At 44.9% G+C, this 27,801-nt stretch overlaps 1 protein-coding gene across 1 annotated transcript; it reads left to right on the top strand.

Moving 5' to 3' along the window:
- Positions 1–666: 666 nt before the first annotated feature.
- On the top strand, positions 667–25,813 carry RPA2 (replication protein A2). The gene is given in 10 exon segments (XM_032759485.2): positions 667–844; positions 846–1,008; positions 1,269–1,375; positions 8,181–8,282; positions 8,422–8,535; positions 19,705–19,779; positions 20,284–20,400; positions 22,974–23,081; positions 23,261–23,355; positions 25,093–25,813. Coding segments are annotated over 10 exon segments (1,032 nt in total). The 5' UTR covers positions 667–778; the 3' UTR covers positions 25,178–25,813.
- The last annotated feature ends 1,988 nt before the right edge of the window (positions 25,814–27,801 follow it).

Raw genomic sequence — 27,801 nt, 5'->3', positions numbered from 1 at the left:
AACTTCCAGCCTCAAGCGGTCCTCCCGCCTCAGACCCCATTTGCTGGGTTTACAGGCATGAGCTACAGCACCTGCTAATTTTTCTTAAATACATAAATGAACATAAAATTCTAACAATGCATTAATATTTTGAGGAAGGAACTGACAAAATGTTCCACTCCCTATGGGAGGAACAGATCAGCACGTTATATGAAGAATTATGAAAAATGGTCAAAATGACTGGGGAGGCCAAGCCTGGATGAGACTGGGGTGGGGACAGGTGGGGGACGAGGGGCACCACCCTCAGATCTTTCACAAGTCTGTCATGGGCAAGACGGCGTAGGTTTCTCACAGCTCTACTGGGGAGAATCGGCACCATTGGTGGCATTACACGAAGAGAATGTGACTTCCTATGTAAAACAATAAGCAACTCCACGCGGTGCTGTGAGGCTAGTGCTGTGAGTCCCTGAGGTGCGCAATTCCCGCGCGACCGCGGGTGGGAAACACCGAAGCCAAAACTCCACTACAGCCCTTTAGATGAAGGCGTCGTCTGATTGGTGATAGTTTGGCGGGAACCTGAGCACGCCGAACAAAGGAAGTGACGTCAGAAGTCGCGCACTTGACGACAGTGGGATCACACGGCGCTGAGCCGCGGTAGTATTGTTCTGATTGGTTGATTTCTTGCTACACCGTCTTGCCAGCTCCTTGCTTCCGCTAGGGCGGAGGGTTTTGCCCTTCGTAAAGATGGCCGCGGAGGCTTCTGGAGCCAACTGGGAGCGCAGTACGCGTTTTCTGGAGCATGGGCAGAGAAGACAGGAACAAGCGTAGCATTCGTGAGCACCGATTGGCTGAAGCGAGAAGCACCCCGGGAGCTGACTGGCTCCGCCATTCGCGGGAAGGAGTTTGTGGCGCCAGAGAAAAGTAGCCAGAGCGGCGCAGTGGCGGTCGCGTTCTGTGGTTTTCCGCGATTCCCCCAGACCCGAACCTTCTCGGCCTCTTTGCAGAGAATCGTGACCAAGATGTGGAACAGTAATGATGGGGGTGCGGGGTGGAAGAGGAAGAGAATCGCAGGAGGTGTTAGCAAGAGGGCGAGCCTGGGGTCCGAGAGGCGTGTGGTAGCGGGAGAGGAAGGGCGGGAGCGGAGCTGGGGCGTTTGGGGGTCTCAGGAAGGCGGCGAGGAAGATCAGGGAGACTCAGGCAGTGTTTGGAGGGGCGAAGCCTCGGGGAGCCTGCGGGTTTCTCGGAGTCGTGGGACGTGGCACAGGCACTAATCCTGTCGTTCAAAGCAGGTGGATTCGAAAGCTATGGCAGCTCCTCCTACGGGGGAGCCGGCGGCTACACGCAGTCCCCGGGGGGCTTTGGATCGCCCGCACCTTCTCAGGCCGAAAAGAAATCAGTAGGTTGAAAGGAGTATTTAGTTTTGTTTTATCCTGTCCTAAAGTCCCTGAGTCATCTATGACAGAAACTTTATGCTTTGAAGGAAGATTTCAACATGAACTGATGGGATAATGATCTATTATTATCCGCATCTCTTATAATTGAGTGCTGTAAGTTTCAGAAATGAAATCTTGCCAAATTTTGCACCTCCTGTTTCCCGGGCTTTTCCCCTCGTTGGCCTTATTTTGAAATTGATCAGTGTCGCTAATGAATCAGTCTTGTGTGAACGCTCTCAACTTGTTTTTTTTTTATTATTTATTTTTATTTTTTAAAATAGAGATGGGGTCTCACCATGTTGCCCAGGCTGGTCTCGAACTCCTGAGCTCAAGCGATCCTCCCACCTTGGCCTCTCAAAGTGCTGGGGTAACAGGTATGAGCCACTGCTCGTGGCCTGAACTTGTATTAATAGTCTCTTTTATATTCTTTTGTTTGTTTGTTTTTGTTTGTTTGTTTTTTGAGATGGAATCTTGCTCTGTCGCCCAGGCTGGAGTGCAATGGTGCGATCTTGGCTCCCCGCAACCTCCACCTCCCAGGTTCAAGCGATTCTCCTGCTTCAGCCTCCCGAGTAGCTGGAATTACAGGCATGCACCACCACGCCCGGCTAATTTTGTGTTTTTAGTAGAGACAGGGTTTCTCCATGTTGGTCAGGCTGGTCTCCAACTCCCGACCTCAGGTGATCCGCCCGCCTCGGCCTCCCAAAGTGTTGGGATTACAGGCGTGAGCCACCGAGCCTGGCCCAAAGTCGTTTTTAAATGAGATGAGGCGATATCGGAAGTGTGGTCTTTGGGCTGGCCGCGGTGGCTCATGCCCGTAATCCCGGCACTTTGGGAGGCTGAGGCGGGTGGATCACCTGAGATCAGGAGTTCCTGGCCAACATGGTGAAACCTCGTCTCTACTAAAAATACAAAAACTAGCCAGGCGTGGTGGCGGGCGCCTGTAATCCCAGCTACTAGGGAGGCCGAGGCAGGGGAATCGCTTGAACTCAGGAGACAGAAATTGCAGTGAGCCAAGATGGTGCCACTGCACTCCAGCCTGGGCGATAGAGCAAGAGTAGACTCTGTCTCAAAAAAAGAAATGTGGTCTTTGAAGCCATAGACGTGTGTTCTGCCATTGCCGTGCTGCTTTACTTGTAGGGTGTCACTGGACACGTTTCTTAACTGGCTTGGGAGTCAGTTTTGCCCCTTTGAAGAGGGGCTAACATACCTTAAAATGTCATTGTGAGACTTAATATTATATACAAAGAATACAGGCTACGGAACCAGAACATGGGGGCTCCAGAATCCATTTTGCCTTTTAACTGGCATTGTGACTTCAGGAAAGCATCTTGAAGGCTGTGGCCCTTGGTTTTTCTCATCTGCTGATACTGGTAGTACTCATGTAACAGGGTGGTTCTGAGAATTGATGAGTAAGGCAGTGTGTAGGAAAACGATCTATAGAAAGCTGTCTAAATGTTCATTGGTCACTCTGAAATGAGTTTGCCTTTTTTTTTTTTTTCTTTGAGACAGGGTCTCTGCCAGGCTGGAGAGCAGTGGCACGTGATCACAGCTCACTGCAGCTTGGACCTCCATGCCTCAAGTGATCATCCCACCTCAGCCTCTCTAGCAGCTTGTACTACCTATGTGCGCTGTGGTGTCAGGCTAATTTTTGTGTTTTCTTTTTTTTAGTGGCGGGGTTTGGCCATGTTGGCCAGGCTGGTCTCAGACTCCTAGCCTCAAATAATCCACCCGCCTCAGCCTCCCAAAGTGCTGAGATTACAGGTGTGAGCCACCACTCCCAGCTGAGTTTGCATTTAACAACTGCAATTTCATTCTGTAAATGTGGGGTTAGTTTGACTTCTCTTTAGGAGTCACTCAGATGTGTTAAGATTCAGTGTAAGCAAGTTTAAAAACTCATTGATATTCTGGTATATTTGGACATTGTTTTATAACTTTTTTTTTTTTTTTTTGAGACGGAGTCTCACTCTGTCGCCCAGGCTGGAGTGCAGTGGCGCGATCTCGGCTCACTGTAACCTCCGCCTCCCAGGTTCACGCCATTCTCCTGCCTCAGCCTCCCGAGTAGCTGGGACTACAGGCGCCCGCCACCACGCCCGGCTAATTTTTTATATTTTTTTAGTAGAGACCAGGTTGTACCATGTTAGCCAGGATGGTCTTGATCTCCTGACCTCATGATCCGCCCGCCTCGGCTTCCCAAAGTGCTGGGATTACAGGCACGAGCCACCATGCCCAGCCGCTTTATAACTTTCATATAAATTATTTTATATAATTCTGTAAGGAATTTATTGTTTATTCCAGCATACAACAGAGACTCAGGTATATTAAGGGACTGCCTAAGCTTACATAGCTAGTAAGGAACTAGAATCAGGCAGTACGCACATGATGCTGAACAAATCCAACATCTGATGAGCAGCAGCTTCTTCCTGTTGTAGTTTTCTCTTTCCTAGAAGATCTCAAGGGACTTTAATTCTCTATTTTGATTTCCTTGAGGTCGTGAAGGAGAAAACAAGGTAGATGATAGGTTCTCATCTTTTCTTCCCAAGCTTAACTATTTTTCTCCATTTTGGTGGTTAAAATTTTTATCTCAGAATTCCTAAAAGCTGGGTATTAAGATAGCTTTTCAGAGAATAATGCTTGTAAGTTGGAGACTCAATCCCAGTCTCTGGATTTTTTTTTTCTTTTTGTGGAGACGGGGTGTCACTATGTTGCCCAGGCTGGTCTCAAACTCTTGGGTTAAAGCAGTCCTCCCACCCCTGCCTCCCATGGTGCTGGTATTACAGGCATGAGCCGCCACACCTGGACAGTCTTTGTGTTTTTATTTATTTTTATTTTTTGAGACAGTCTTTCTCTGTTGCCCAGGCTGGAGTGCAGTGGAACAATCTCAGCTCACTGCAACCTCCACCTCCTGGGTTCGAGCGATTCTCCTGCCTCAGCCTCCCGAGTAGCTGGGACTACAGGCGCATGCCACCATTCCTGGCCAATTTTTGTATTTTCAGTGGAGACGGGGTTTTGCCACGTTGGTCAGGCTGGTCTCAAACTCCTGACGTCAGACGATCCGCTCTTCTTGGCCTCTCAAAGTGTTGGGATTACAGGCGTGAGCCAGTGCGCCTGGCCTTGTTTTGTTTTTAAATCTAGTATTTTCCACAGTTAAAAGTTAGGTAAATGCCCTATTCTTTTTTTCTTTTAGAATTGAGACAGTCTCACTTTCACCCCCGCTGGAGTGCAGTGGTGCAGTCATAGCTTACCACAGACTCTTAACTCCAGGGGTCAAGGGATCCTCCCACCTCAGCCTCCCAAGTAGCTAGGATTACAGGTGTGCAGCACCATCCCTGGGTGATAAAAAACTCTATCCAAAATGTTTCCTGTTAATTATATATTTGTTCAATGTGATTGAACCATGTGAAGTTTCAAATAGTGACCCAATTTTAATCTGTAATAATGGTACTTTCCTGAAGTACTGTCAGAGTAGTCTGTGGTTCATAGTCAGCTATGAAAATTTTTTTAGTTTGAAAAAAAAAAATTTTTTTTTTTTTTTTTTTTCAAAATTAAGCATATTTTTATTGACACTTTGTGAACCTCTCTGGAGCAGACTAGGAATTCCTTGTGATCGATTCCTACATAAAATATGTGCTCAATAAAAAATAAATAGTTGATTTGAGATGAATTTGAAGGCATTGTTAACATCTCAACTGTTACCTATATGTAACATTTTTATCTGAGAGGTAATAATATTTGTCAAACATCTACTACATGCAGAGATTGGTATTAGCACTTCATATATGTTATGTGTCTCATTTACAACTTGAGAGGTATATATCCTCAGTTTTCAGAAAAGGTGGTCATGTGTCCAGGACTTTGGAGCTGGGATTTGAGCATGGGTCTATAGGACTGTCTGGCTCCAAACCTTACGTTCTTGCTACTTTACCTTACTGGTTCTTAAGTTTTCTTATGCTGAAGATACAGTGAAAATCTCAGCTGTGATAGGTAAAAACAGAAATATAGTAGTTTGTGAGAGGTAAATCCTGGGACCCCTGCACATTTTAAGACTATAAATATTAACATAGCATGTAACTTTACCTATAAAATACCATAAAGTAAAATTGAAAAACAGTTGATCTTGTCAACATTGTTATTAAAAGCTATTGCAGATGTAAAGAATGAGGAACAGTAGCTAATATAATAATAGCTAACATTTGTTACTGAGTGCTATGTGCTGGGTAGTATTCTGAGTCCTTTACCGTGTAGTTAATTTTTATAATATCATTCCTGGTTTTGCAGATGAGGAAACCGAGGTACAAATGAGTTAATACATGTGACCAACAGCAACCGCTCTTTTTTTTTTCTCTCTTTTTGAGGAGAGTCTCTTTCCCAGGCTGGAGTGCAGTGGCATGGTCTCGGCTCACCGCACCCTCTGCCTCCCGAGTTCAAGTGATTCTCCTGCCTCAGCCTCCCCAGTAGCTGGGATTACAGGCATGTGCCACCACACCCAGCTAATTTTTTTTTTTAATTTTTAGTAGAGATGGGGTTTTGCCATGTTGGCCAGATCTCAAACTCCTGACCTCAAATGATCTGCCTGCCTCGGCCTTGGGATTCCAGGCGTTAGCCACCACGCTTGGCCGAGCAACTGCTCTTGAGAATAGAGCCACAATCTTAACCCTGAAGCTTGGCTGCTGCCTTTTGTGGCATATGTGCCAGCGGTTGACTGAGCTTACTTTATCCTGTTGTGGCAATACTCACCATTCAAAATCATGCTTCAGCAAAGTGAAATATTGGCAGTATCGTGGATGTTCAGGTCAGAGTTGCGACTGCTAAATCCATGAAGGCCAAGAGTCTGCTGTGTTCTAAGTCTTCCATGTAGTACAGGTATTGGTCCACTTCCTCTTGGCTTCTGACAGGAAGAGCTCTCATCGTTTTTGTGCCTTGTCCATATTCCCTCTAGGAGACTGGGAGTACATACTTGCCCTCAGTCTGTTACCTGCTACTTTTTCACTGTTGAAATTCTCGTGCTTCAGAGTTCAGCCTAAAGCCTCCCTCTTTTGCCAGTAAGCTTTTCTGAGGTCCCACATGGCATGTTTCATTTTACAGTGTATCAAGATCAGGTTTATTGTTTACCTTTGTAGCTCCCCTAGATTAGGAATATGTTGAGGGTAAATCCTGTCCCATTGTATTCATCTTTATGTTACCCAGACTACCTCTTGCCACTGGTAGGCAAAAATAAGTTTACACTGTTGTCTGGCTGGTTTAAGATATGATTTGGGCCTAGCGCGGTGGCTCACACCTGTAATCCCAACACTTTGAGAAGCCGAGGTGGGCAGATTGCCTGAGGTCAGGAGTTTGAGACCAGCCTGGCTAACATGGCAAAACCCCATCTCTAGAAAAAAATACAAAAATTAGCTGGGCGTGGTGGCGTGCACCTGTAATCCCAGCTACTCGGGGGGCTGAGACAGGAGAATTGCTTGAACCCAGGAGATGGAGGTTGTAGTGAGCCGAGATGGCGCCACCACACTCCAGCCTGGGCAACAGAGTGAGACTCCATCTCAAAAAAAAGATATGATTTGAGTGTACTCACTAGATACTATTCTGTCTACCCTATCATGCCTCTTCCCCCTAAGACATCCAACATGAGTCCAGCACAGTGGCTTATGCGTGTAATCCTAACACTGGGAGGCTAAGGTGGGAGGATCACTTGAGACTAAGAGTTTAAGACCAGCCTGGGCAACACAACAAAATCCCGTCTCTGCAAAAAAAAAAAAAAAAAAAAGTTTTTTTAATTGACTGGGTGTGGTGGTGTGCCTGTAGTCCCAGCTACTCAGGAGACTAGCAGGAAGATTGCTTGAGCCCATGAGTTTGAGGCTGCAGTGAGCTATAATGCCACTGCACTCCAGCCTGAGTGACACAACAAGACCCCATCTCAAAACAAAATTTGGCCGAGGGCGGTGGCTCACACCTGTAATCCCAGCACTTTGGGAAGCTGAGGCGGGCAGATCACCTGAGGTCAAGAGTTCCAGACCAGCCTGGCCAACATGGTGAAACCCCATCTCTACTAAAAATGCAAAATGCTGGCACATATAGTCCCAGCTACTCAGGAAGCTGAGCCAGGAGAATCGCTTGAGTCCAGGAGACGGAGGTTGCAGTGAGCTGAGATCACGCCATTGCACGCCAGGCTGGGCAACAGGAGTGAAACTCTGTCTCAAAAAAAGAAAAAAAATTTAAAAAGATGTCCAACATGGCCAAGCTCTTACTCCATTTCCCCAGGAGCTCCATTTGATTGTCAAAAAACCTGTCCTACAAGAAGCTATTCTTCTACCTTTTACAGTTCATCACAAGACCTACAAGCAATTCCAAAGTCCTGTCTCCATTAGTCATTTCTCAAACCTTTTCCCAATACCATCTCATTTTGTCAGTGACCTGAACAGCAGGACCAGCCTGTCGACACCCTAAAGCTGGGGTTTCCTCCTGAAGGTCTGTTCTGGCAGCAGCAGGTCATTCTTCCTTATCCTGTCCCCCACTCTAACCTACTCATTTTGGTGAATTCTCAGGGCAACACATGTATCTATTCAGCAGGAGCTCTGGAGTTAGACAAACCTGGGTTTGGATCTGAAAGTGTATTGATTTGCTATATGACCTTGGTTTCCATCTCTCTGAAGCAAGGATAATGAGATTTGTTTTGAAATTCAATGTTCTAATATATTTAAAGTACATGGCACACGGCAGGTGTTGAATGAGTAGTAGTTATGACTTTCTTAAGTGAATTTTGCTTTTTCTTTTCAGAGAGCCCGAGCCCAGCACATTGTGCCCTGTACTATATCTCAGCTGCTTTCTGCCACTTTGGTTGATGAAGTGTTCAGAATTGGGAATGTTGAGATTTCACAGGTATGTCAAATAATTTGTGAAAGAATCACTTACTCATAATAAAGAATGAAATAAGACTTCATTAAAAAATACAAAAATGTAGCCTTGGTTTCAGGGGAAACCGGACCTTTTTTTTTTTTCTTTGTTTCTTCTAACCTAGGTCACTATTGTGGGGATCATCAGACATGCAGAGAAGGCTCCAACCAACATTGTTTACAAAATAGATGACATGACAGCTGCACCCATGGATGTTCGCCAGTGGGTTGACACAGATGTAAGTGGCTGTTTTTGAATCATGATGGGGTTACTTTGGAACTGTGGAGATGTTGAACTTTTTTAGTCTTTTTAAAGTTTTTTCTTATAAAAATAATACAAAAAGACATCAAAGACAGGTACTCTAAAGTGAAAGGTTAATAGATTTGATTATATACCTTACCAATATACCAAAAACAGAATTAAAAGTCAAGTGACAGGAGATAGTAGAATGTTAAGTTCTATTAGAACAAAGTTTTTTTTGAGACAGAGTCTCACTCTGTTGCCCGGGCAGTGCAGTGCTGGAATCTCGGCTCACTACAACGTCCGCATCCCGGGCTCAAGTGATCCTGTGCCTCAGCCTCCCAAGTAGCTGGGATTACAGGCACCTGCCACCACGCCCGGCTAATTTTTTGTATTTTTAATAGAGATGGGGTTTCCCCATGTTGGCCAGGCTAGTCTCAAACGCCTGACCTCAGGTGATCCACCCTCCTCCGCCTCTCAAAGTGATCGGATTACAGGTGTGAGCCCTCACGCCCGGCCTAGAACAAAGATTTTTATCTTGGTCACCACTGTAGCCTTAGCACCTAGAGCAGTGCTAGTCACATAGTGGTCCTGGAATAAATATTGTTTAAATGAATGTGGAAAATATTTGCAACATATTACAAACATTTAAATTTTTAATTAATATAAAGCTCCTTTTTGGCTTGGCATGGTGGCTCACGCCTGTAATCCCAGCACTTTGGGAGACCAAGGCGGGCGGATCACTAGAAGTCAAGAGTTCGAGACCAGCCAAGCCAACATGGTGAAACCCATTTCTACTAAAAAATATAAAAAATTAGCCAGGCGTGGTGGTGGGTGCCTGTAATTCCAACTGCTTGGGAGGCTGAGGCAAGAGAATTGCTTGAACCAGGAGGCAGGGGTTGCAGTGAACTGAGATTGTGCCACTGCACTCCAGCATGGGCAACACAGTGAGACTGTCTCAACAACAACAAAAAAGCTCTTTTTTGTTGTTTCTGGTTTTGAGTTTTGTTGGTTGTTGTTGTTGCTGTTGTTTCTGGTTGTTGTTTTTTTTTTTTTTTTTTTTTGAGACAGAGTCTCACTTTGTTACCAAGGCTGGAGTGCAGTGGCTCAATCTCAGCTCACTACAACCTTCCACCTTTTCGGTTCAGGCAACCCTCCCGCCTCACCTTCCTGAGTAGCTGAGATTACAAGTTTGTGGCATCATGCCTAATTTTTGTGTTTTTACTGGAGACAGGGTTTTACCATGTTAGCCAAGCTGGTCTCAAAACTCCTGACTTCAAGTCATCTGCCCACTTTGGCCTCCCAAAGTGCTGGGATTACAGGCATGAGCCACCACGCCCAGCCAAAAAGCTCTTATAAAACCAGAAAACCACTGCACCTTAGAAAGATGAGCAAACAACATGCACAGATAATTCATAGAAGACAGTAGAAATGGTAGTGGCAGTAACTAAAGCAGGCTTAATAAACATTGAGATATCATTTTTAGCTTAAGTTTGCAGAGAAAACAAAGAATGACAACGTCCAGTTCTAGTAAGAGCAGCACCTACCACTCAGTGCCCTAGCTTAGTAGTAGGCACTTAATAAATATTGAGTGATTTGTTAGCCTAAGAAACTAGGCTTATAGTGTGAGTATAAGTTGGTATATAACCTTTCTCAAACATCAGCTTGTATCGAAAGCATCAATCATAAAAATGGTGACCTAATGCCGGGCGCGGTGGCTCACACCTGTAATCCCAGCACTTTGGGAGGCCGAGGTGGGCGGATCATGAGGTCAGGAGATCAAGACCATCCTGGCTAACACGGTAAAACCCCGTCTCTACTAAAAATACAAAAAATTAGCCGGGTGTGGTGGCAGGCGCTTGTAGTCCCAGCTACTCGGGAGGCTGAGGCAGGAGAATGGCATGAAGTCGGGAGGCGGAGCTTGCAGTCAGCCAGGATCACGCCACTGTACTCCAGCCTGGGTGACAGAGTGAGACTCCGTCTCAAAAAACAAAAAAACAAAAAAAAAAACAATAGTGACCTAGCAGAACTCCACAGCTTAGGAGTTTACATCAAGGAAAGAATTAAAGACATGTACAAAGATTTAGGCCAGTGAAGTGGCTCACGCCTGTAATCCCAGCACTTTAGGAAGCCAAGGCAGGCAGATCACCTGAGGTCAGGAGTTCGAATCCAGCCAGGCCAACATGGTGAAACTCTGTCTCCTAAAAATGCAAAAATTAGCCAGGCGTGGTTGTGCACACTTATAATCCCAGCTACTCAGGAGGCTGAAGCAGGAGAATTGCTTGAACCTGGGAGGCGGAGGTTGCAGTGAGCCGAGATCATGCCACTGCACTCCAGCCTGGGCGACAGAGCAAGACTGTGTCTCAAAATAAATAAAAATAAAGCAATCTCAAAATACTAGCAATAAAGGATTATTAAGTAAACCATGACACATTTATAGCATACTACAAATGATATAGAAAAGCGTGTATTGTCACAAAGAAGTGTTTGCCATAAATTGTTGAGAAAAGCATATTCCAATGTGGTATGCAGGATTTGACCCAATTTTTACAAAGCAGCATATATATAAATGTCTTTATAAACATGGATAAAATAGACTGAAATACAGTATATACTTTTTATCCTTTTATTTTTCAATTGTGCAGAAGGCCTCTTAGTGTTTTGTATTTTGTTTTTGAAATACATTCATTACAGAAAATTTGGATAATAAAGGCTGTTTTAGGCTGGGCATGGTGACTCACGCCCGTAATCCCAGCACTTTGGGAGGCCAGTGTGGGCAGGTCACCTGAAGTCAGAAGTTTGAAACCAGCCTGGCCAACGTGGTGAAACTCCGTCTCTACTAATGATACAAAAATGAGCCGGGTGCCTGTAATCCCAGCTACCCAGAAGCTGAGACAGAAAAATTGCTTGAACCTAGGAGGCAGAGGTTGCAGTGAGCCAAGATTGCGCCACTGCACTCCAGCAGATTGCGCACTGCTCTGTTGCTCTGGGCAGCAGAGCGAGACTGACTCAAAAAAAAAAAAAAAAAGACGGTTTTCCTTCAAAAACCACAAGTTATCTATAGAGAAATAACTTGGTAGTTATGTAATTTTTTAATTTTTTCCTTCTCAGAAAAATAAAGGATAATTGATTCAGCAGTTATTGTTGGAGTACCAATTCTGAACTAGACTGTGCTTGGTTACAGGTATAAAAAGAATGAAGTAGACACAGTCCCTGCCATCAAGCAGGGAGGTAGATACTATGAATACCTAATACTACATGTTCATACAAAATGCACTATGCTTGCTTATAAATTTAAAAAAACACCTGACATCTCATGTCTCTTAAAGAACTACTATTACTACACATTTTGGAAAATATCCTTTCAGACATCTGTCTCTGCATATATGTACATACAGATGTCCACATACCTTTTTTTTTGAGACGGAGTCTCGCTCTGTTACCCAGGCTGGAGTGCAGTGGCGCGATCTCGGCTCACTGCAAGCTCCGCCTCCCGGGTTCACGCCATTCTCCTGCCTCAGCCTCTCCGAGTAGCTGGGACTACAGGCGCCCGCCACCACGCCCGGCTAATTTTTTGTATTTTTAGTAGAGACGGGGTTTCACCATGGTCTCGATCTCCTGACCTCGTGATCCGCCCACCTCGGCCTCCCAAAGTGCTGGGATTACAAGCGTGAGCCACCGCGCCCGGCCCGTCCACATACCTCTTTTACTGTAAAAGGGATAATATGCTATGCAACTGTTCAGTAATGTGGTCTTTTCACTCAAAATTATGTTGTGGAACAGATTTTTTTTTTTTTTTTTTTTTTTTGAGATGGGGTTGTGCTCTTGTTGGCCAGGCTGGAGTGCAGTGGCACAATCTCCAGCTCACTGCAACCTCCGCCTCCCAGGTTCAAGCAATTCTCCTGCCTCAGCCTCCAGAGTAGCTGGGATTACAGGCGTGTGCCACCACACCTGGTTAATTTTGTATTTTTAGTAGAGACAGGGTTTCTCCATGTTGGTCAGGGTGGTCTCGAACTCCCAACCTCAGGTGATCCACCCGCCTCGGCCTCCCAAAGTGCTGGGATTATAGGCATGAGCCATCGGCCTTTTTTTTTTTTAAATAGAGACAGGGTCTTGGCTTGCTGCCTAGGCTGGCCTCAAACCTGGGCTCAGGCGATCCTTTGGCCTTAACCTCCCAAGTAGCTGGAACTACAGGCTGATGCCACCATGCCTGGTGAGGAGCTGATTTTGTGTTTTTTTGTTTGTTTTTTTTTTTTTTGAGACTGAGTCTCACTCATGTCATCCAGGCTGGAATGCATTGGCGTAATCTTGGCTCACTGCAACCTCTGCTTCTCGGGTTCAAGCGATTCTCCTGCCTCAGCCTCTCTAGTAGCTGGGACTATAGGCGTGCACCACCACACCTAACTGATTTTTGTATTTTTAGTAGAGACGGGGTTTCCACATGTTGGCCAGGCTGGTCTCGAACTTTTGACCTCAGGTGATCCTGCCTCAGCCTCCCAAAGTGCTGGGATTACAGGCTTGAGCCACCATGACCCAGCCAGGAACTGATTTTTTAATGTTATCTGTAAAGATTTACATCTATCATTTTAAATGACCACCGATTCCATTATAAGAATACATCATCCCTTACTTAACAGGAGACCCAGTCAGGGAACAACATTTAACTTCTTTTCAGTCATTTGCTGTTATACACAATGCCCCAGTGAGTATCTTTGCATACATTTCTTCATGATTATAAAATAATCATAAGGCCAGGCGTCGTGGCTCACACCTGTAATTCCACCACTTTGGGAGGCCAAGGCAGGTGGATCACCTAATGTCAGGAGTTCAAGATCAGCCCGGCCAACATGGTGAAACCCCATCTCTACTAAAAATACAAAATTAGCCGGGTGTTGTGGCGTGCATCTATAATACCAGCTACTCGGGAGGCTGAGTCAGGAGAATCAGTTGAACCCGGGAGGCAGAGACTGCAGTGAGCCAAGATCATGCCATTGCATTCAGCCTGGGCAGCAAGAGCAAAACTCCATCTCAAAAAAATAATCATAAGATGTATTCCTAAAAGTAGGTTTTCTGGGGGGAAATACACACTTGACATTTTTTTAACATCTTAGTTTTTGCATTTTTGTACTGTCCTCTCTAAAGGTACCAGTTTACACTTAGTCATGCATGAGAGTGCCCAGTTAGTTTCCATACCCTTAACTTTTTTTTTTTTTTTTTTTTTTTTTTTAAGAAATGGGATCTCACTCTGTTGCCCAGGCTGGTCTCAAACTCCTGGGTTCAAGCAATCCTCCCACCTTAGCCTCCCAAAGTGCTGGGATTACAGGTGTGAGCCACTGTGCCTATCCTCCATGCCCTTTCTAACAATGGGTTTTTGTCTTAAATTTTTGCCAGTATGATAGTTGTTTTAAAAAATAGTCTTATTGGCCGGGCGCGGTGGCTCACGCTTGTAATCCCAGCACTTTGGGAGGCCGAGGCGGGCGGATCACGAGGTCAGGAGATCGAGACCACGGTGAAACCCCGTCTCTACTAAAAAAATACAAAAAAATTAGCCGGGCGTAGTGGTGGGCGCCTGTAGTCCCAGCTACTGGGAGAGGCTGAGGCGGGAGAATGGCGTGAACCCAGGAGGCGGAGCTTGCAGTGAGCCGAGACTGCGCCACTGCACTCCAGCCTGGGCGACAGAGCGAGACTTCGTCTCAAAAAAAAAAAAAAAAAAAGTCTTATTGACTAGGTGCGGTGGCTCATGCCTGTAATCCCAGGACTTTGGGGAGGCCAAGATGAGTGCATCACCTGAGGTCAGGAGTTTGAGACCAGCCTGGCCAACATGGTATAACCCCGTCTCTACTAAAAATAAAAAAAATTAGTCTGGCATGGTGGTGCACACCTGTAGTCCCAGCTACTCGGGAGGCTGAGGCACAAGACTCGCTTGAACCCAGGAGGCAGAGGTTGCAGTAAGCGGAGATCTTCACACTAGTGCACTCCAGCCTGGGCAACAGAGCAAGACTCTGTCTCAAAAAAAAAAAAGAATACGTAAAAATAATAAAAAATAAAAATACAAAAATTAGCCGGGCATGGTAGCACGTGCCTGTAGTCCCAGCTGTTTGGGAGGCTGAGGCAGGAGAATTGCTTGAGCCTGGGAGACGGAGGTTGCAGTGAGTCAAGATTGCGTCACTACCCTCTAGCCTGGGCATCAGAGCAATATTCCATCTCAGAAAAAAATGTCTTTTCAGTGAAAATTTTATCTTTTTTTTATGTGTATTTCTTTGGTTTTAGCCAGATTTTTTTTTTTTTTTTTACTATGTTTAATGTCAATTTGTGGGGTTTTTGTAAATTTTCTCTTTGATTGCCCTTCCCCTAAGAGTGTTTTTGTTTGCAAGAACTTGAAAATTATTATAGTGACCTCTTATAATGCGGCCAGGCACAGTGGCTCACATCTGTAACTTCAGCACTTCAGGAGGCTTAGGCAGGAAGATCACTTGAGGCCAGGATTTCAAGACCAGCCTGGGCAGCATGGGAAGACCCTATCTCAAAAAGAAATAATTTTGAAAAATAAATTGTGCAGTTTTTTCTAGTTTACCTTTCAGAAGCTTCTACTAGTCCCAAAGTTTGTTTTTTTGTTTGTTTGTTTGTTTTAGTTAAAAAATACTTTATGGTGGCTGGGCGCGGTGGCTCACGTCTATAATCCCAGCACTTTGGGAGGCCGAGGTGGGAGGATCACCTGAGGTCAGGAGTTCAAGACCAGCCTGGCCAATGTGGTGAAGCCCCGTCTCTACTAAAAATACAAAAATTAGCCAGGCATGGTTGTGGGCACCTGTAATGCCAGCTACTTGGGAGGCTGAGGCAGGAGAATCGCTTGAACCTGGGAGGTGGAGGTTGCAGTGAGCTGAGATGTGCCTTCGCACTCCAGCCTGGGCAACAGGAGCGAAACTGTCTCTCAAAAAAAAAAAAAAAAAAGAAAACTTTATGGCTAACGAATCGTAATAATCAGTTATGCGAACCCTCAGCGATTCATAATGTTTTTGCTAGTGGACAATCTTGCCTCAGTGTTCATGGCTGCTGACTGAGGAGGGTGGTAGTTGGCTGAAGGTTGAGCTGGCTGTGGCAATTTCTTGAAATAAGACAACAAAGTTTGCCTAAGTAACTAAGTCTCCTTTTCACAAAAGATTTCTCTATATTATATCATGCTGTTTGATAGCATTTTACTTACAGTATAATTTCTTTGAAAATTGGATTCAATCTCAAACCCGGCTACTGCTTTCTCAACTAAACTTACGGAGTAGTCTAAATCCTTTATTGTCATTTTCACAATGTTCACAGCATCTTCACTAAGAGGAGATTCCATCTCAAGAAACCAGTTTATTTGCTCATCCATGAGAAGCAACTCCTTTGAGAGGCCCAGGCGGGCAGATAGATCATTTGAGGTCAGGAGTTTGAGACCACCCTGGCCAGCATGGTGAAACCTCGTCTCTACTAAAAATAAAAAATTTAGCTGGGCATAGTGGTACATGCCTGTAATCCCGGCTAATCGGGAGGGTGAGGCAGGAGAATCACTTGAACCTGAGAGATGGAGGTTGCAGTGAGCCAAAATTGTGCCACTGCCCTCCAGCCTGGGTAACAGAGTTGAGGCTCAGTATCAAAAAAAAAAAGGAAGCAACTTCTCATCCACTCAAGTTTTACCATAAAGTTACAGCAATTCAGTTGTATCTTTACGCTCCATTTCTAATTCCATTTCTCCTGCTATTTCCACCACATCTGCTATTACTTGCCCCACTGAAGGTGGAGGTAGCAGTGAGCCCAGATGGTGCCATTGCACTCCAGCCTTGGTGACAGAGCGAGACCTTGTCTCAAAAAAAAAAAAAAAAAATCTTAAGCAGCCACCCAATAAATACTTCAGATTAAAAAAGAGCTGTTGGCCAGGTGTGGTGGCTCACGCCTGTAATCTCAGCACTTTGGGAGACTGAGGCAGGTGGATCACTGGAGGCCAGGAGTTTGAGACCAGCCTGGCCAATATGGTAAAACCCCGTCTCTACTAAAAATGCAAAAACTAGCCGGGCACAGTGGCACATGCCTGTAATCCTAGCTACTCAGGAGGCTGAGGCAGGAGAATCACTTGAACCCAGGAGGCACAGGCTGCAGTGAGCCGAGATCCCACCGTTGTAGTCCGTCCTGGATGATAAAGCGAGGCCTTATCAAAAAACCAAGTAAATAAATCTCAGCTGGGTTCGGTGGCTGACGCCTGTAATCTCAACACTTTGGGAGGCCGAGGTGGGTGGATCACCTGAAGTCAGGAGTTCAAGACTCCCCTGGTCAATGTGGCAAAACCCTGTCTGTTAAAAATACAAAAGCCGGGCACTGTGGCTCACGCCTGTAATCTCAGCACTTTGGGAGGTCGAGGCAGGTGGATCACGAGGTCAGGAGATTGAGACCATCCTGGCTAACGGTGAAACCCTGTCTCTACTAAAAATACAAAAAATTAGCCGGGCATGGTGGCGGGTGCCTGTAGTCCCAGCTACTAGGGAGGCCGAGGCAGGAGAATGGTGTGAACCCAGAAGGCGGAGCTTGCAATGAGCCAAGATCCCGCCACTGCACTCCAGCCTGGGCGACAGAGTGAGACTCCGTCTCAAAAAAAAGAAAAAAATTGTTTGTATTATTTCTTTTTTTTTTTTGAGACGGAGTCTCGCCATGGCCGACTCGGCTCACTGCAACTCACCTCCGGTTCATCCATTCTCTGCCTCGGCCTCTCGATACTGGGACTACAGGCCCCCACTATTTTTAGTAGAGACGGGGTTTCACCATGGTCTCGATCTCCTGACCTCGTGATCCGCCCGCCTCGGCCTCCCAAAGTGCTGGGATTACAAGCGTGAGCCACCGCGCCCGGCTTGTTTGTATTATTTCTGTGGTTTCTTTTATTATAATTAGACCTGTGATCTACATGGAATATATTTTGATAAAAGGAGTTGAAATAGAGATCTTTTCTCAAGTGGATTCAAAATGTTATATATGGGAATACAATTGTTTTGTTTGTGTGGGGGTTTTTTTTGGTTTTTTTTGTTTTTTTTTTTTTGAGATAGAGTCGTGCCCTGTTGTCCAGCCTGGAGTGCAGTGACACAGTCTCTCACTGCAACCTCCGCCTCCCGGGTTCAAGTGATTCTCCTGCCTCAGCCTCCCGAGTAGCTGGGACTACAGGCACCCACCACCACACCTGGCTAATTTTTGCATTTTTAGTAGAGACAGGGTTTCCCTGTTAGCCAGGCTGGTCTCAAACTCCTGACCTCGTGATCCGCCCGCCTCAGCCTCCCAAAGTGCTGGGATTATAGGCGTGAGCCACTGTGCCCACCCTTTTTTTTTGTATTGTTAATAGAGGCAGGGGTTCACCATGTTGGCCAGGCTGGTCTCGAACTCCTAACCTCAAGTGACTTGCTCGCCTTGGCCTCCCAAAATGCTAGGATTACAGGTGTGAGTCACTGCACCTGGCCAGAGTTTTTATTTTTTTTTTTCTTTTTTTTTTTTTTTTTTGAGACAGAGTCTCGCTGTCGCCCCGGCTGGAGTGCAGTGGCGCGATCTCGGCTCACTGCAGTCTCCGCCCCCTGGGGTTCACGCCCTTCTCCTGCCTCAGCCTCCCCAGTAGCTGGGACTACAGGCGCCCGCCATCTCGCCCGGCTAATTTTTTGTATTTTTAGTAGAGACGGGGTTTCACTGTGTTAGCCAGGATGGTCTCGATCTCTTGACCTTGTGATCCGCCCGCCTCGGCCTCCCAAAGTGCTGGGATTACAGGCGTGAGCCACCGTGCCCGGCTATTTTTAAGCATATATTTTCTAGTCTTTTGTTTGTTTTTAGAGACAAGGTCTCATTATGTTGCCCAGGCTGGTTTCAAACTCCTGAGCTCGAAGGATCCTCCTGCCTTGTCCTGCTAAAGTGCTAGGATAACAGGTGTGAGCCCACATACCCCGATATATTTTCAATTTTTTTTAAGTAATACATTTTATGTAGTCAGAAAAGAACTTTAAAAATCAGCTAATGGGCCGGGCACGGTGGCTCACGCCTGTAATCCCAGCACTTTGGGAGGCCGAGATGGGTGGATCATGAGGTCAGAAGATCGAGACCATCCTGGCCAACATGGGGAAACCCCGTCTCTACTAAAGATACAAAAAAATTAACCGGGTGTGGTGGCAGGCACCTATAGTCCCAGCTACTCGGGAGGCTGAGGCAGGAGAATCACTTGAACTTGTGAGGCAGAGGTTGTAATGAGCCGAGATCGTGCCACTGCACTCCAGCCTGGGTGACAGAGCAAGACACTTTGTCTCAAAAAAAAAAAAAAAAAAAAAATCAGCTAATGTATTTTTCTCATAATGTGTGCATATTCTAGGAAACTGATAAATATTAAAATCGTTTTTAATTATTCTAGTCAACCATTATAAACAGTTTAGTGTGTATTGTCCCAGATGGGAAATCAGCTTTTTTCCATGTATCATGACTTGTTTTTCCAGGCAGTAAATAGAATTCTATGTTATCATGTGCAACAATGTGGAGTATCCTATTATATAGAAATGTGTACTTTATGTTGGATATTTAGGTTGTTTTAAAATTTTTAATATTCTATACTATGATAAATCTAAATCTTAATGCATGTTCTTAATTACTTAAATTCCTAAAAGTAGAATTGCTTTGCCATTAAGTATATCCACCAGAAAATTGTGTGCCTGCCGGACGTAGTGGTGGGTGCCTGTAATCCCAGCTACTGGGGAAGTTGAGGCAGGAGAATTACTCAAACCCTCCCTTGGGAGGCGGAGGTTGCAGTGAGCCAAGATCGTGCCACTGCACTCCAGCCTGGGCGACAGAGGCGAGACTCCCTCTCCAAAAAAAAAAAAAAAAGAAAGAAAATTGTGTGCCTAAGAGCTTGAACAAGAGTGTCATAATTTATAGTTGTTTGCTTTTTTATGATGTGCTACAGAACTTTGGAACTGAGAATTACCTTTAGAGATATTTTTATTCTAATTCCTGGTTTTACAAAATAAGTTGTAAAAGGCAGGGCAAACTACTTAATGCCATTTTAGGATCCTTTAACTCTTCTACTTCATAACTTTCTCTTTCTATACATAATATAGAAATGTTAAAGAGGCTTTCACCAGCATCACTAAAACCTTAATGACCTGTTTGTATTTTATGTTAGGATGCCAGCAGTGAAAACACTGTGGTTCCTCCAGAAACATATGTGAAAGTGGCAGGCCACCTGAGATCTTTTCAGGTAAAGTCAGAATAAAATAGCAGTTAAAGTGTTTTTGCATGAAGCAGTTTCTAGATTCATGTCATGGCTTTTGGATAGTTAAAATACTTAAGTCTCCCTGTTTAATGGGAAGTTATTTCTTACTCTCTTCAAAAGGAAATAACTTTTCTTTCTTTTTTTTTTAACCTTAACATGAAATTAACAGAATGGTAAAGAACAGAATCTCCTTCTACAATTGCTATCTGTGGCGTTCATTAGTTGGAGAAAGGAGAACAATAGATTCGGAGTCAGGAGTCTAGATTTTGCTTGGTTATGCAACCTTGGGAAAATTATTAATGTCCCTTAGCTATTAGTTTTAGTTTTTTTTCTCCTCATGTTTGACCATATTTGGAATACCTCTGAGAGTATATAACATTTTTCTCATATTGGTGAAATATTAATATAACCAAGGAAAGAGCCACAGTATTGACCTGAAATTAACGTATGTTCACATTTTATTCACATTTTTTTTCTTCATTTTAATAGAATAAAAAGAGCCTGGTAGCCTTTAAGATCATGCCCCTGGAGGATATGAATGAGTTCACCACACATATTCTGGAAGTGATCAATGCACACATGGTACTAAGCAAAGCCAACAGCCAGGTGAGTAGCCTCACTTTCCTAGCTTTTTCTCTTCCCTGGAAGAACACAGGCTACTTTTGTGTTCCAGCTTTGATTTCCTTGATATTTTGAAGGCTGAGCCAGAGAAAGACATCCCTAAGTCCTCAGAACACTTTCTCCATTAGCTTCGTCATTGTATTTTATTCCAGATGAAACACTCATGTTTCTCTCAGAATTAGGAGTTCCTCTGACTCCACTGGCCTGGACAGCTGAGCCTGTGACAACCCTCAGGTGTAGACATGTAATTATAGGCTCTAAGCTCTTATATAGCTCTTAGCTCCAGGACTGTCAGTGCATATTCAGAGAGTAGTCCCCTTCAGGACAGCATTTTGATGTCTTTCTTCCAACTTACTGGCTAAGTAGGAAAAATTATGTATTATTATTTCTTCCCTGAAATTATATTTCTTGGTTCATATTGAAATTTCTCCACAGTATTTTCTATTGTGTGAATTCACTTTGGTAAGTCCATCTAGGACCACGCAAAAGGTTTGTTCACTCTAGTATTAGAAAGCCCTCAGGGCCAGGTGTGGTGGTTCATGGCCTGAAATCCCAGCACTTTGGGAGGCTGGTGTGGGGGCATCACTTGATCCCAGTTCAAGACACCACCCTGGGCAACATAGGGAGACCCTGTCTCTACAAAAAAAATTAAAGAATTAGATGGGCTACTTGGGAGGCTGAGGTTGGGAGATCACTTAAGCCCAGGAGGTCAAGGCTGCATTGAGCTGCGATCATGCCACTCACTGCAGCCTGGACAACAGAGCAACCTTGTCTCAAAAAAAAAAAAAAGAAAAATATTTATTGCGCCTACTTTGATTTGATAGTCCCAATCATTCTAGTCCCCATTCGAGTATAGCAGTGAACACTATATACTTACATTCTTGGGAGAAACAAGCAATAAACAAAAATATATGTATAATTTTAAGTAGTTATATAGGTGCTCTGAAGTAAATAAAGCAAAACAGGGGAAGAGGGTGATGGAGGGAACAAGAATGGTAAAATTTTAGATGAGGAAGAACATTCTAAACCAGAGGGACTAGGATGTGCAAGAGCCGGGAGTGTGGAGTAAGCATGACATCTCTGAAACCAGCAAGGCCAGTGTCTGGAGTGAAGCGAATGGCAGGGGAGAGGGAGAGGGTTGTAGGCAAGGAGGCAGGGCCCAGATTATGTGGGGCTTTGGAGGCCATAGTAAGGATTACTTTACTCAAATTTTTAAAATTTTATTTGGGTTTTTTGTTTTTGTTTATTTTTTTAAGACAAAGTCTCGCTCTTTCGCCCAGGCTGGAGTGCAGTGGTGTGATCTCGGCTCACTGCAAGCTGTGCCTCCCGGGTTCACGCCATTCTCCTGCCTCAGCCTCCCGAGTAGCTGGGACCACAGGCGCCCGCCACCACACCCAGCTAATTTTTTGTATTTTTAGTAGAGAAGGGGTTTCACCGTGTTAGCCAGGATGATCTCGATCTCCTGACCTCGTGATCTGCCCATCTCAGCCTCCTTTCAAAGTGCTGGGATTACAGGCATGCGCCACCGTGCTTGGCCCTTTTTTTCGAGACAGTGTCTCACTGTGTCACCCAGGCTGGAGTGCAGTGGCGTGATCTCGGCTCACTGCAGCCTCCGCCTCTCGGGTTCAAGCGATTCTCTTGCCTCAGCCTCCCCAGTATCTGGGATTACAGGTACGCACCACCACACCCGGCTAATTTTTGTATTTTTAGTACAGGCAGGGTTTCACCATGTTGGCATCCGGTTAGCAATCCGGCTGGCAACGAGGGTTTGTGGCCCAGGAGGTGGTCTGGGATGAAATCCTGGGGACACTGTCAGCTTTTTGGGAGACAGAAGAGGCTAATGAGGGATACTGAGAAGGTTCAGTTTGAGAGGCAGATGGAGAACCAGAAGAATGTGGTGTCAAGAAGCCCAGGGAGGAACACATTTCAAGAGGAGTATGGTCAGCAGTGTCTGCTTCTGAGAGGTCAAGTATTAGGAGGACTGAAAGAGACTTGGATAATTGGTTGAAAAGTCTTTGGTGACTTTGGTGAAAACAGTTTCAGAGGTGTACTGGGGGACAACCCAAATACGGTGGGCTGAGGAGTGACTGGGGAGAAAGGAAATGAAAATGGTGATTGCAGAGCATTTTAAGAATTTGGTGGTTAAAAAAAAAGAAGGAAAGAGAGGACGATAGGGACTGTGTCTCTTTCTCTGCCTGTGGTGCTTCATGCCTATTGACACTCAGTGAATGCTTGAGTGATTGGGCCCCACGGATACCAAAATGGCAGACTCTGGGTAATTTTCTTCTTACTGCTACTTTTCTCTGGTTCGTCTCACATCACAAACAAAAGGAGCCAAGAGTATCTTTCTCTTTTTGATATTTATGTGCTTCGGGGAGTTACTTTATCTTCCTGTGAAATACTCATTAGATAATAGCTGTCCCTTCCAATGTAAGCAGTGTTACTGGGAAACTGTTTATAAATTGTTTTTTGTAAGCTGCTTAAAGATCTATTTGAAGTAGTAGAGAATGTTTAACTTGATGGATTTTCTAATATTGTTAACTTATTTCTTAATTCAGCCCTCAGCAGGGAGAGCACCTATCAGCAATCCGGGAATGAGTGAAGCCGGGAACTTCGGTGGGAATAGCTTCATGCCAGCAAATGGCCTCACTGTGGCCCAAAACCAGGTAAACTCCACCAGAGTGGCTTCAGAAATACAAAACACAGACAGTCTTAAATTTTGTTACTTCCTTAATGAGCTACGACTGTTTAAGTACCTGGTTCATTTCTTTTCTATAAAGGGACTCAGGTTTGCAAAAGGGAGGCTGATCCAAAATAATTGCTAAAATCTGATTTGAATCTTCAGGTGTTGAATTTGATTAAAGCTTGTCCAAGACCTGAAGGGTTGAACTTTCAGGATCTCAAGAACCAGCTGAAACACATGTCTGTATCCTCAATCAAGTAAGTATTTGATCTTCATGAGCTCAGGCTCTGGCATTGTACCTATTTCACCTCACAGGGGTTTCCTGATAGTGAGAAGTGAGTTTAAAAAGTAACACTTGGCGGCCAGGCATGGTGGCTCACGCCTGTAATCTCAGCACTTTGGGAGGCCAAGGCAGGTGGATCATCTGAGGTCAGGAGTTCGAGACCAGCCTGACCAACATGGTGAAAACCCCGTTTCTACTAAAAATACAAAAATTAGCCGGGCGTGGTGGCACGCAGCCGTAATCCCGGCCACTCCGGAGGCTAAGGCAAGAGAATCGCATGAATCCGGGAGGCAGAGGTTGCAGTGAGCCACGATTGCACCACTGCACTCCAGCCTGGGTGACAGCGAGATTCCATCTCAAAAAAAAGTAGAAGTTTGCCAGGCACTAGCTCATGCCTGCAGTCCTAGCACTTTGGGAGGCTGAGGTGGGCAGATTGCTGGAACTCAGGAGTTCAAGACCAGCCTGGGCAACATGGCGAAACGCTTGTCTCTACAAAAACAAAACAAATTAGCCGGGCACAGTGGCGCATGTCTGGTGGGAGGATCGCTTGAGCCCAGAAAGTCAAGGCTGCAGTGAGCCATCATTGTGCCACTGCACTCCATCCTGGATGACAGTGAGACTGTCACACACACACAAAAAAAACTTAACTGCAACCCTGTTGGCAGAATGGAAATTGTTCAGCTATGGAAAAATAGGAAAAAGAGTATGTGCCAAAATGGTGCTACCCATCACATCACTCATTTCAGCAAACACTAAGGACCATTATATGTGAGGGATATATAATAATTCTGAGCAAAAAGTTGACCTGATTTCCTTATGGGATTTAGACTAGAGGAGGGAAGTCCTTAGCTCCTGGTCCTCAGGTGTACAGTCCTGTTGCTGTTACTGTCCCCATTGTGGACATGAGTGTATTAGGCTATCTGTACCTTATTAAACAATCAGTCCTTCCAACACCCTTATCCTGATTCCAGCTTAGACAAGCAGCCTCCTGATTCCAGTGTATAGTAAACCAATCAAACAAACTGACTTCTGGTGCTTGTGATAGTTATTTGTTACTATAAATCAATTGACCTGCCAGGCCTAGCTAGATAAGAAATGCTCAGGACTGATTCCATTTCCTGTCCTGTAAAATTAGGATAATAATTCCTGTCTCAGAGTTGCATGCTGATGAGGTAGAGAACTGCTGTTACTTAGGTGCTCTGTAGATTGTGGCTATTAAATACGTTACTGACACTAACCCTGAGGACCTTGAAGGGTTTGAAGGTTTCAGAGTGTTTCCTTTGCTTCCTACAACTTTACTTCCCAGAGGGGGACCAACGGGGTTTCAGTGTGTGGCTGGAAAAGGGAGACTTTTAAAGACAGTGGTTTCTACTAGGAGATTTTGTGTGCAAGTGTGACTACAGCTTTAGATCCTTGTTTTCCTGCTTAGACTGTATTTAAGTGAGGCCCTGTTGTCTTTCCTTTGCACAATTTGGGAGAGGGATCCAAGATAGCCCTAATAGCCATTGTCTCCATGAATAAGCTCTGTTTTGTTATTTTACTGGCATTTCTCCCTATAAGAGCTTTCTATGTGCAAAATACTTGTGAATTCTTAGCTAAGGTAGACAGTTGGGAGATAAGCGAAGTTTGCATATTTGGCCATATCCAAAAGGCAGTTTCCTTCTGAATTGGCCTGAAAATGACCTTTTTTTTTTTCTTTCTTTCTTTCTAGGCAAGCTGTGGATTTTCTGAGCAATGAGGGGCACATCTATTCTACTGTGGATGATGACCATTTTAAATCCACAGATGCAGAATAACTGGATCTAATTGGGTACCTGAGATAATTTACAGCTGGACCTAGTTTCACAATCTGTTGTCTCCAGCTCTGCATATGTCTGGCCAGGGGGCTTCTAGGAAGTAGGTTTCATCTATCAAAGGTCTCCTCTGACTTCCTTTTGAAACTTACTGCTCTTCTGTTTTATTTTGTTTTGTTTGAAGCTCAGAGGGAGATGGGCAATTGACAGGGATGCAATCCAGGGTGGGATTTCTTGAGGAAGTTACAAATAAGCTCGTTACATCAAGATAGATGGAATTGAAAGGATGCTACTAGGAGAGTACTTATATAGCGCTCGGGAGTTTCTCTTCTTAAAATGTTTGCTGCTGAAAGACGAGCAGGACCCGGGCCTTGTAGGCAGATCCCTAGCCGAGAAACCTGCTGGCCTCTGCCTGTTTTCATTTCCCACTTTGGTTGTGTGGCATTACTTTCAGAATTGCACTTTCCTGCTTGTCATGACTTTTTGACACACTCGTCATGACGTGTGTTTCTGTGAACATGAAGTTCTGCGGTAGTGCCTCCAGGGGCAGAGGAAAGGAAGAAGTGTTACTGCGTTTTGAACAAAATAACTACATTCATATGTTTAATAAAACAGTTCTATCGTAGTAACTTGTAAAAATATTCTCATTTTTCTTTCTGAGCAGTATAATGACTACTTCATCATCTGAGGCAGTGTAACATAGTGAAACGTGGATTTGAATTCTGTCTTTCCCACTTTTTAGTTAGAATCTTGAGCAGGCTATGTCAACTCTGAGAACCTCCATTTCCTCATTTACAAAAAGCAAACAACGTTATTTCCCCTGGGTTTGTTGTGAAGACTGAAAAAAACAGTCTGTAAAGCATCTAAATCTAGTGTTGCCATTTAAAAGGATTATAGAATGGACTTTAATGTTGGCTCTTTGGCAGTGTGTGATCATGTAACTGAATCGAATAGCTAGTTACCCATTTGGCCTCAAGATCAGACTTTCCAAAAGCCTATGGTCATTTTTTGGCCAACTTGATTGGCTGTTTCTTACAGAAAAAGAAACTAGTTCAAAGATGTTTTTGACAACTCCTGAAAGTAATCTACATCTTGAATAAAAGAACCAATTTTGAGATAAAGTTAGTGAGATGTAACATCCAAATAAGAATTCTCTGGCCAGGCGCGGTGGCTCATGCCTGTAATCCCAGCACTTTGGGAGGCCAAGGCGGGTGGATCACAAGGTCAGGAGATCGAGACCATCCTGGCTAATTCGGTGAAACCCCATCTCTGCTAAAAATACAAAAAATTAGCCGGGCGTGGTGGCGGGCGCCTGTAGTCCCAGCTACTCAGGAGGCTGAGGCAGGAGAATGGTGTGAACCCGGGAGGCAGAGCTTGCAGTGAGCCGAGATCGCACAACTGCATTCCAGCCTGGGCAACAGAGCGAGACTCCATCTCAAAAAAAATAATTCTCTGCTTTAACTCTGTTTCTAAATGAGATCTAGCAGCTGTGTAGAGAAGGCTCCACCTACTTGGTTTCTAACAGTGACTGAATGTATGGTTGTTTTCTATACATGCAGAGTTGTTAACATCTGCAGAACTACGCAAATGTGTGAAACTCAGCCAGCATGTTCATTTGCAAGTGTGTTCATTCTTGGTTATTTTCTCAAAGAAGGAACAATGACTAAGAACAAGTAAAATCGTGTGTTTGAATTTGGAATATATGACGGGATACTTTCATGGTTGGTAAACTTATTTCTAGTTATGAAGCTAGGTGCCCTCAGATGGGCAAAGCGGTAGCAGTACTTCTAGGTGGAAGTGGTTTTCTTTTTTATTTTTCTTTTTATTTGTTTTTTTAGACGGAGTCTTGCTCTGTCGCCCAGGCTGGAGTGCAGTGGTACAATCTCAGCTCACTGCAAGCTCCGCCTCCCGTGTTCAAGTGATTCTCCTGCCTCAGTCTCCCGAGTAGCTGGGACTACAGGCGCATGCCATCATGCCCAGCTAATTTTTGTATTTCTAGTAGAGACAGGGTTTCACCATGTTGGCCAGGATGGTCTTGATCTCCTGACCTCACGATCCGCCCGCCTTGGCCTCCCAAAGTGCTGCGATTATAGGCGTGAGCCACTGCACCTGGCCTACTCAGCCCATTTTATAGGAACTGGAAGCCCTCTTTTACCCCTGCTTTTGTGGCTTTATTACTCATCTTTCTCAATTTTGTGCCAAGAGTAAATGCAAATGTGGAAGTGAAAACTATTGGCATTTTGTGCATCACCGTAGCCCCTGGGGATTCTGTGCCAAGGAGGAACTTACTTTCTGTCTGTCTTGCCCGTTGCTTCTCCCTACAGTGCTCTCTTCCTCAGGGTCCTGCTTTGCAGCGCAGGTTGACTTCTCTAGAGAAGGGCATGGGAGCGGATGGGCAGATGAGGGTGGGATGTCAGATCCTGGTGGCTGGCCCAGCAGCCTGTAGGAGCCACTCAGTAGTCACCTGGAGAACTCCATGCTGGAGTACGGAGGCCTGGAGGCTAGAAAGTGCAGCAAGTCCAGGTAGCCCAGGGAGATGTTACGCAAAGGAAGGACACACCCAGGGGCGATGCCTAGAAACCAGGAAGTGGGCATCTCACCCTCTTTACGCTCCCATCTCAGCTGGA

This window comes from Hylobates moloch, unplaced genomic scaffold (assembly GCF_009828535.3).
Source record: "Hylobates moloch isolate HMO894 unplaced genomic scaffold, HMol_V3 SCAFFOLD_9, whole genome shotgun sequence".
In the NCBI taxonomy this organism is placed as follows: domain Eukaryota; kingdom Metazoa; phylum Chordata; class Mammalia; order Primates; family Hylobatidae; genus Hylobates; species Hylobates moloch.
Note: the sequence above shows the minus strand (reverse complement) of the source record. Positions and strands in the feature narration are given on the sequence as shown.